Here is a 10,828-nt window from a genome sequence, read left to right on the forward strand (position 1 = left end):
AGTCCCAAAGTTATTGTCAGTAAAATACTGTAAATAAAACCCCTATTAATCGGCCAGAGCCGCGTTTTGGTCATCCTGATAAGGGTTTGTCTAGTACCTAAAAATTACCACTATTAAACGGCCACCCAAAATTTAAAAACTTTGTTTTGGAAAAGGCAATGGCAGATAAGAGTCTGAAATAGAAGGTGACAAGTGACAAAAACATTCAAACACACATTTATCATGATTGTCCGAAAGTGGCCGCTTAATAGGGGTTTGACTGTATGACAATTCTTTGCTCACACTAGGTAGGAATTTATATTTTAATCAATAGTGTCATGTTTTTTTGTTTAGTTTTCCCAAAGAATGGTTAAATCACTTCACTTCACTTCAACTTCACTTTAACCACAGAATGGTTAAATCATGATACAAAACTCAATGAGATTTAGAGACAGCTTTACCGTATTATAATGGTGGCTAGTTGGCAGAAAATATATTCTTGTATTCTGGGCTCTGTTGCAAAGCAACTCCGCCCATTATTAGCATATATTTTCCATTTTGCTGCCAATACAATGTGGTAACACTGTCTCAAAATTACATTTAGTTTATATGAAAGCTTAGTTCAAACACTTCAGTCTTTTCACTTTCAAGAGTCTAGCAAATGTTTTCAAAAGTTTTATCTGCCCAAAAGAAAACACTTGAAACCACAGGTTCTAGAAAAAAAAGTGGCTTACTGCTGATTTCAGTAATTTACTTCAGTGTGAACTGTCCAAGCAGAAGCTTCCAGCAATCCTTACGAAGACTTCTTTAACACTGAACTACTCTTTTTGATATATGAATGAATCAACCACCTTTTTCCATTTTGTATTTTCACTTAAACTTTCAGTTCTCTTGTTGATCACCTGATGTATCATCATGATGTGTTTTTTCTTCCAAAGATGCACATTTTGCACACACATGTACTTGCTTCTTATCCTACCTCAGTGTCAGTTTCTATGTGTATTCATTATTCACTAAACTGGAGGTGAATAGTGGTGGATATTTACCAAGCCATGAAGTGACAAGGTAAATATCCACCACTTTCTCTAACACTGAGGCAAATAGTTGTAAGAGGGTCCTACAAGGGTGAAGGGGGGAGGGGGGGGGGGAAGGGTCTCTAATAGCAAATCACGGATCATAGATTTCAAAATTTCAGTTTCCCGAAACATGAAAATAAGCAAGTAAGGTACTTTTTTAAATAACCTGCTCCTACGCTAGAAAGAGTTTTGAAGACAGCAAAATCGTGAATACCCTTGAGTCTTTAAAGGCTGGTAATTCAGTTTAGCAGTTGTCAACACGGCCATGCCGCCAACCAATGAAACACAATTTAGAACTACCCAGCGAGTTTCATGACAAAGAAGGCTGCAGCAGGGGCGGATCCAGGATTTTTCTTAAGAGGGGATGTCCAACTAAGGAATGGTGTAACTAACTGGTGACGTTGACAAATTTTAAAAGCGAATACGAAGAAGAAGACTTCATCTCAGTATATTGTTATTTTCGGATTCTACAATTTATTAGCTTTACGATATGTATAGTTTACAGAGGGTTTCTTTAAGGCAGTGTGCAAAGAAAGCATTTTCCGGAAGGCACCCCTGAAGGTCTATAGTAATCTCAATAAATCTCCTGGAGAACTCACTTCTCAAAATCACATCGAACAGAGCAGTGAAATCAAAAATATCGGTTAATGATTCAAGTTCTTCATGGGTCACACAAAACCCTCAGGTCACAGATCATGAAGAATAATTCGGCGAAGCGATCGTGAAATCAATGATCATTTCAAACAGAGCTTGATGATGAACCAGAGCAACAATTTGCACAAGATCATTTCAATCAATTAAAAAAAGCCATCCAAGAGGGGTTGTCAAGGGAAGGAAAAATGTCAAAGCCAGTGTTGACCCAGCAGACCTGACTAGCATTGTTTGGCTTTGGTGATCAAAAAGGAAATTATTGTCCACTAGTTATTCAGCTTGTGTGGCATATACTAGTCAAGAGGGTTTTGCAGGGATATACTCATGATGTGTGATTAGCTGATTTTCTTTACTGTAAAATGTGAATTTAAGAATAGTTCTTAAAATCCCATCGAACAGAGCGGTGAAATCAAAAATATCGGTTAATGATTCAAGTTCTTCATGGGTCACGCAAAACCCTCAGGTCACGGATCATGAAGAATAATTCAGTGAAGCGATCATAAAATCGATGATCATTTCAAACAGAGCTTGATGATGAACCAGAGCAACAATTTGCACAAGATCGTTTCAATCAATTAAAAAAAGCCGTCCAAGACGGGTTGTCAAGGGAAGGAAAAATGTTGAAGCCGCGTTGAACCAGCGGATCTGACTACCACTGTTTGGTGGTTTAAATCGACAAATAGGTTTTTCTTGTTAACAAAACAATTATAAAAAGAACAGCAAAAAAAACAAAAAAAAAAAGAAAAGAAAACCAGGGGAAAAATTCAGGATTTGAACCAACACTCGAAGAAGAATTTCACTGTGAGCACACACCTGCACGCGTTTTAATCACTTGCACCACATTAACACATACTAATATAAAGTGAAAATTGAAATAATGATTTCCTCTTGTTCCGCCTCGTTGCATTCATCGTGCATGCTTCGATATTTTGTCCTCATTTTTCCCAGAAACAAAGTGCAAACCAGCCAAAAAAAATACAGGAAAATGCTTTACTACTAAATTGAAAAGCACATGCAAAAATTCAAGCACTTTTGAAGGAAAAAAAATTTCACCCGAAAAAGTCACGTATGCCAGTCTTGCACCAACCCATTCAATTGTGTTATGTATAATTTTCAGAGCTGAAGAAAGAGAACTACAGAATAACAGACTAAAACATAAAAACACAAAAACACGAAGAAAATTGTTTGTTTGCATACACGTATGCAGCCTTAGTTTTAGTAATAAGCTTACATGTACATCGATTGCGAATCAGTTTACTCATCGAGTTTGGCAGTAAAACAAACAAGCAGAACACTATGAAAAATAAGTTCATCTGGTACCTTTGTTTTACTGTTGTTGACTTCATTCACAGTTGTCATAATTGTCTGAAAATGGGTAGTTTTAGTGTGAAGAAAAATTAATTTCGGTCAGTCAATCTGACCTGCTGGCGATCAACATAACCAATGCATTTACGATTCTTAAATTCCTTGAATACGAGTTCTTGAAAGGCTTTTTGGTCCAAGGGCGACAGCAGTCATTTTGGAAATTATCCATCCTTTCAAATATCCTGGACTTGGAGTGATGTCTTCTGAATAAATGCAAAATTCATTGAGCAACTGTCTGCGATGTTTACTTGCTGAGATGGCAATCAATGTACATGTAAACTTATTACTAAAGCCAAGGCTGCATATGTGTATGCAAAGAAACAATTTTCTTTGTGTTTTTATGTTTCAGTCTGTTATTCTGTAGGTCTCTTTCTTCAGCTCTGAAAATTATACTAAAACAATTATTTGCCTCAGTCTCAGTGAACATTGGTGAATATTCACCTCAACTTCGTCTCGGTGAATATTTACCGATGTTCACCTCGCCTTCGGTGAATAATATTGTTTAATAGTGAATATCTACCTTGCCACTCTGGGGCTTACCTCCATTGTAGGGAATAATATTGTTAGTTATTGTGAGGTAGGACAGGGGGGAAGAACCTAGGAGTCAAAGGGGTAACAGCTTTACAAGAGGCAGGAGAAGAAATGGAAAAAGTAGGATTTCAAAGATGGTGGGAAACAGGTGAAATAGGGGAGAATTGTGCAACATTACATGATATTTAACAATACAAAACACCAACAGATGGGAGCCACTCAGGAAGCCGTTTGTGCTCCCAGAGGGTTTTGTGGCTGACTACTCCCCACCCCTCCCCCCTCCCCAAATCCATTTGAAGATTCCAGTTCTGGTACATACTTTCTTTTAAACAATTTTGACATTTAAGAGCCCCATCCCCCTTATAATTTTCTACTAACCCTCCTAGGGGTAGGTATGCATATTTTCTGTAGCTGCACATTTGCTCCAAGTATGCACTGTCCACAGTCTCTAGCGTGTGGAGGTAAACACGTTAAAAATGCAAGAGAAACATTTGATGCCTAACAATTTGAGGGTTTTTAATGTTCTGTGGTTTTTATGATTTACAAAGCATGCACAAGATTTTAGTCATCAAATTTGCTGGTAGGCGAAGGATTTCCACACAAATGTCACTAAAATTCCCCACTACTCCATTTCCTGGTTTGCATCCAAAATGAAAACCCTAACTGTGACTTTGCTAGTGATGCAATAACGTTCGAATTTAATCAGTGAATTATTTTACTTAGTATCTCTAGTTGTTAATTCATGCCTGTTTTAAAATTTGAATTTGTTGTGACTTGTTAGGCAATCGCAATACATTTACTGCAACTTCCACCAAGAATATGCAGTTGTCGTAACTGTCAGAAACCGTGGAGGGGTCTGTTCACAATAGAATCCCTCAAGGGTTCGACGAAACTAGTCATTGAGAAGCAATATTATTTGTCTCAAGTGAAAGAAACAACGCTCGTTAGGGAGGACTGAAAACAGCTTGAAACTCAGTTACAGCAGGTGTTGCTTATACAGGAGCGACCAATTGAAATGCTTTCAAAAATGTCAAAAATGAAAACAAATAGAAAAAGGTGACCTACCCTAAGCAACTTTCCAAATTACTCACTTTTGTCTTGCAAATAAGTTAGAGCTGCTTCGAACTTTTCTCTCTTTCCTTTCAACGTGTACATCACGTGTGTACATTTTCACTTTCTGTCCACCATTTTCATTTTCGGAGAGACTGGGTTCGAATTCCACAGATTAAAACTCGATGATTTATATCTAGCTTTGCCTTTTTCGTCCGAGTAAGCTCACATCGTTGAAGACAGCCGTCAATAATGTTTGATCTTTAAAATGTCTCTGTTGGGGTTTGGATGAAAGTTGGCTTCTCAAAAGCGGTAAAGAAAATATGGTTAATAATAATAAATAATAATAAATAAATATTTATATAGCGCCTATCCATGCCTGCTCTAGGCGCTGTACAATTCGCCAAAATGAGCTGTACTAATCTTAATAATTAAAAATGTGCATTTAAGAAAGTAATAGAAAGTAAGAATCGCTAAGAATAATAAGTTTTCTTAAAAAGATGAGTTTTGAGTTTAGATGGTTATTTCACAGTGACGTCTCTCTCGGAGGCATCTTCAATCGATCGTTTCTCGAAAGGGTTGAATTTTGGCTAACGCGTCAACGGGGGCGGAGGGAATAAGATATACCATGGCATGGCCCAAGGTTACCATCTTCATAATATTAAATTTGGGAAAGCAAGAACGGGCGCAAACCTCAAAGAAAAAGCAAGCTCGGTTGATGAATAGAACTAGCCAGGATTGTCGACTATTAATGGAAGACGGGGACTTGGAAATTTGCGGGTCATAGACCTTTTTCATAGATGGCTGTCAATTTTAAGTTCTTTTGTATGTATTTGAATTAGCCTCACTAAACTCGTTTGAGAGTAAACATTCTTTTGAATTATCAACTTAAAAACAAGGTTACTCAGGCTAATTGTAATATTTACAAAAAATATATATAATTGGCAGCCATTTATGAAAAGAGTCTATAGCCATGCAATGTTGTCTTTGTTTCTTTGACGCAGAAGGACATGTGACAACGCTTTTGCGTTTACCGTGTAGCACTTTTATTTTGCGAGGTTTAGTTTTTGAGAATTTTGCGGATGGTACTTGATCCGCAAAAATAAGTTCCAGCAGAAAAAAAAAGACACCAGCAAAATTAAAAACCACAAAAATTTACTCCCGTTAATATAATCAAAAATGGCTTTTAATCCACTTGTGTTGCTGTATATCATGTATTAGGGTAAAAAGAACGTTTATTTTGATATTTGCATTGAGAAAAAGCAATCGGAACTTGCTACAAACAAAACGAAACGATAAAAGGTTAGGTTAATACTTTTCCAGTCTCTGTGGCACAAGAAACGAACTCAAAGCAGTCAAAAGGTCACGTTAAACTTGCTCGAACGGGTCATCCGAAGGGACACCATTTTCTAAGGCCTCTAGGATGCCACATTTCTCATTCGGAAAACTGTAGACTGTTGTTTTACCTAAAAAAGTATTAAAAGTTGAAAATATTACGTTTCCTTCCTTGTTGATGTCTCGCTGCTTGAAAAGGAAACCGCAAAAATTAGTTTCTAGTGGAAATTTCAGTCAATCCGAGCGCAAAAGTTTGTTCCCGCGAACCTCAAAAAGTCGCCAATCCGCAAAATAAAAGTCCCGCAAAAATCTCATGCTATACAGTATATATTTTACTACTACTGAACGAAATTTTTCAAGCTTTTTGTCAGCGAATCCAAGACCTCTACCCCTCCACTCCTTTCAGAATGCCTCCCCCCAGTTGCTTGTCTTAGTAAGGTCTTGCGACTTTTTAACATTAGTTCCCCTTTCTGTTTTCATTTCAGAGGTGTGCCACTACAACAGTTCTACGACCTGACACAACTCAAGCGAAGTAAAGTGAGGTGGAACGACGAATTGTAAGTGTGTTTATTGCATCTTGTGAAGACTTACAAAAAATCCAAGCAAAAGTATCCAAAGTCTTTAAAACCAGTTTAAGGAAATCGGTTGCCTATCTCCAGCTACGCCTGGTTCTTTATAATTAAGCTAATCCAGGATTGTCTTGAATTGTTCTAAAACCGTTGCTTTAAAGGAGCTCAATCACGGTATTTTGAGTTATTTTGGCCACATACTAAATTACCTTTAAATGGTAGGAAACCTGAAAATCACAGTTTAATAAGATAGGAAAACACCAAAGAGATAATGATAAACCATAAAGGAACAAGGATGACTAAGGATGGAGAAGATTTACATGGATTACAAACGACGAATTTGAAAAATTGAGGCTAAACTTTTCAATATGCGCAAACCATGACTGAGCTCCTGAAATGATGGCTTTAAACGAAGCTAATATATTTGCGGCCCCGGTAGGGGGGTCTCCGTATCCCAAATCCCGTTAGGTTTTGTCTAAATATCCCTTATCCTTTAACTCCAGTTGAAAAAACTAACGTTTTTCCAACTCTATATCGCGTTTTATCTGATCTAAATATCGCATTTCCCATTAATTTTTGCCCCAAATGTCCTGTATCCCGTTAATTTTTTACCTGAAGGACGTTCGCGCTAATTGTTTCTGGGCATCCTTACTGCGCACGCAAATTCACACGCCACGTCATGCATCGATGCGCGCGCTAAGTGATAAAATGAACAATGATAGGGCAGATGGCCATTGCTATAGCTTTGCCTGGATTTAACGATCTTGGACGTTCGGTGACCCCTATTTTTCTTTTCATGGATCATTTTCTCTACCGATTTTCTACGTTAAGCGAAAAAATGAAGAAAATCTATCGATTAGAAGCTTGAATTTTTTGTCAAATGCACCATCGAATCCATTATTTGTAGCTCACCGTTTATCTGTGCAGCGGTTTCAAATGCCTCTTGAAGGGTTAAGTTTTGTGAAAACGTTGGTAACATTTGGAATTATTTACGCAACAGACCCTCTTCTACAAAATATGACTAAGATCGCTTGCCTCCGTCGACTCACCTTCGACATTTTTAACCGCTATAAACCCCTGTAGACCAAGCTGAATTACGTGCGCCAATGTGTCAAAATCAGGGTAGTTTTCCACACGCTTTATCTCTGAAACGAAGTCGGTGATCCCCATTTTTTGTTTTCATTTGTGACACGAGTAACTCGTTATCTGACTGCAGTAAAAAATTTTTAAAAAATCTATCGGCTGTAAAATTTTAGCGCGAACGTCCTTAACATCCCTAATAGGGCCTCATACTTCCTTCTTTTTCCCTTGGAGGTTGCCAAGGCCCACAACAGCAGCTGTGCAGTGAGTCATTAATTTTATAAATTGTGATTCCTAGTTAACTAATACGGACGACAATTTTCTAAGAAAAAAAAATCCGTCTCGTTCCAGAATAATTCCGGCGAGTTCTTAGCCACACAATCGATAATTTCCCCCAGCTCGCAAAGCATTACCCCTGGGTTTGCTGGCGGTTTTCTTAATCATTCTTCAAGTAATTATATTCGTGATATTAAACTCGTCATCAAGGATTAACGGAAATTTACTTAACGACAGCAACCTCAAAAAGTTTGACTAATCAGAACTGATTTAACTCGGTGAGTTACGTACCGTTTTTTTTTTCGTGAATTGAGGACTAGAATGAATGGAACAGTAATCGACACAAAATTTTGTACTAACTATCTCTCCAAACTCACGTAAATGAAGTCACCTCCCTGTGTGGTGGAAGAACTTCAATGAAGGTTCGATTCCAGGTTTCAATCAATGGTTGCTTAACTGTTTTAACATGTGCAATGTTGTGTCTGGTCTTGTTGTTTGTGTTTTGTTCTCCACGTTTGTTACAGGTTTGACTGTTGAAAGCGTTTCAATTTATTGCGCTTGCGTATCTTGCATTGGTAAGGTAGTTTACGTATTACTTAGCATGTTCCTTTGTGCTGCATTCTTATGGCAACAAGATCTTGGAACAAATATCCTCGCCAAACACCACGGTATAACCAGTCACAACTATTTAAACAGGCGCAGGCGTTGTCAAGCGCGGGAAAAGCCAGTTTACGAGGGTCTTACGTTTGAACATCTTTGCTCTCTGATTGGGCAAAGAATGTTTCACCAGTTTTATGACATGACAATCAGACGATGACTTTCCAAAGTCGTCACAGAGCTGCAAACTAAAAGCGAGTGCGTGAGATTACGCAAGTTCTGACGACAGTATTTCTACCCAAGAGACAGTGATCTTTACTCTTCCAACAGCGACAGTATCGCCAATCCTATACCTGAAAGGGTTAATTGATGGTAAAAATAATAGCTGATTTCTTTATTTACAGTAAAACTTTGATAAAGAACTTGCTCTTTGAAAGACAGTTTCTGCAATTGCTTGCTTTGTAAAATTTACATTTTTAATCAGATTCTCATTTGTTACTCTCCTTCATACAACAATAAAGTGAAGTAGTTCTTCTTTGTTTCCAAGGTTGAGAATCTGTTTCGCATATTGAGAAGTCAGGTATAGGATTTGCTAACACTGTCTCTTTCTTCCTGCAGAGAAGGTCAAATTACTCTTCCTTTCCCTAAGGAGTCTCCCCTGAGTTCACACATGTCCCGTCAGGTTATGTTTCCAAGTCCAAACCCAGCAGAGCGACATTCCCAAACCAAGATTACTTCACCCACCCCTCCCCCACTGATTGTCAACAAGGCCATGGGGAGCTTTGCACGCCGGGAAGTGGTAACACCCATGATCAATTCCAGGACTTCTCCTCCAGCACAGCATCAAGCCCGACCTTTAGCGGTATGTGACACGTGATTTGTATACGAAAGAATAGGGATAGTAATATGCGACAGGTCCGAAAATCACGAGATAACAGCTTTTGAGTTTTCTGATTCGATAAGAAACATATTTGCTTAATGAATATCGCTTCCGGTCAGAATCTACCCCTCTTTTGTACCTCTGTTACAATATCTCTAGTTCTGTAGGTGCTCTAATAAACGGTTTTAGTTTACGGTCTACTTAAATTCTCTAGAGGTACCTTTTCCTCGCGCCTGGTACCCGCTGTATAAGAGTGACTGGCGGCTCTGGGAACAGGAATGGACTATCCCAGCCAGGGCTTAAAACTAAGGCCTCTTAACCCTAGATCAAACGTGCTGACTATATACTGAGGACCTCCCAAAAAGTGAATTATTCAGTTCGTCTGTATCAGATATCAAAACACCAAAACAAAAAGTTTGAAATTTGCATAATTTTTCTTTATTTTCAAGGCATCAAACAATTGGTTTTCCAAACATGACGTCATCAACCAGTTCAATACACTCCACCCCAGCAGAACTCCCACAATTCGACTGAACATCCAGAGACGGAGGCGTGCAGACTGGCAACTAGTTTATTAACACATATTCGGAACCAATGAGAGCCAAGAATGACTGTTAACGTTCAAGGAGGACCTCAGAAACACGCTACAAGTTTTACTAGTGGAAAAAGAAAATATTGCTCCTTCAGTGTTTTCGAGACGTTTTAAAACAGAAAATATTTCGCTACAAGGTAGAAAGTGTCTGCTATGATATTTCCGTGTGTTACAGTGTGTTCATGATATAATTCCTTTCGCTAACTTGTATTAATTTTGCTGAAATTGTAAGATTTTAAACTATCATTAGTATTATTTAATAAAGAAAGGCAACATGCATTGTTAAGTTTGAAAATTGATTTTAGATTTTGCGCTAAGATCGCAGCCACCATTCGTGTGACTAGACTTGCATTACTACTAATAAATCAAAGCCAAATCCTCGCTTTTTAAAATTGCTGAGAAAATCATTGCTATCTCCGTGCCTTTTTCTTTAATTTAGTGAATGTGATCACAGACAGTTAAAGAAAGTCAAATAGGACAAATGCGAACTGACTCCAAACTGAAATGAAGTAACTGGTTAAAATGGCAGCTTTTTTTAGCCCTTCTCGGTTGTTATATCGAAGGAAATACTTGCTTCGAAAACGGCAACATTTCTCGGTGGAAAAGCACAATCTGTGTATAATTATGAGGTCTTAAACTCCAGTCAACAAAAAACACTTTTAACTACTCCTGACTAACCTTCCGTTGGCATCTCCAAGTTGAATTTCAGTATTTGTAGATTCGACTTTTTTGCGTTTCACAGAAAGGGGAGTCGGTACCCAGGCCTTGATCCGCCTCCTTTCGCTCTCAAGAGAGCTAAAAATCTGTCTCTGGAGAAACTTACAGCTTATATACGTAACCATAACTC

General features: G+C 38.1%; 1 protein-coding gene across 2 annotated transcripts in view; it reads left to right on the forward strand.

The window, feature by feature from the left end:
* Positions 1-10,375, forward strand: part of LOC145486769 (sperm-associated microtubule inner protein 4-like) — a 14,352-nt gene extending 3,977 nt beyond the window's left edge. The window contains exons 3-6 of one of the 2 annotated variants that reach the window (XM_081465479.1): positions 6,473-6,544; positions 7,871-7,900; positions 9,128-9,371; positions 9,839-10,375. In XM_081465479.1, coding sequence (XP_081321605.1) covers positions 6,473-6,544; positions 7,871-7,900; positions 9,128-9,371; positions 9,839-9,967 — 475 coding nt within the window. In that variant the 3' untranslated portion in view covers positions 9,968-10,375. The remainder of the gene's footprint in view (positions 1-6,472; positions 6,545-7,870; positions 7,901-9,127; positions 9,372-9,838) is intronic. The other variant, XM_081465480.1, reaches the window with a different exon arrangement.
* Positions 10,376-10,828: the final 453 nt, after the last annotated feature.

Source organism: Orbicella franksi, chromosome 5 (assembly GCF_964199315.1).
Source record: "Orbicella franksi chromosome 5, jaOrbFran1.1, whole genome shotgun sequence".
Lineage (NCBI taxonomy): Eukaryota > Metazoa > Cnidaria > Anthozoa > Scleractinia > Merulinidae > Orbicella > Orbicella franksi.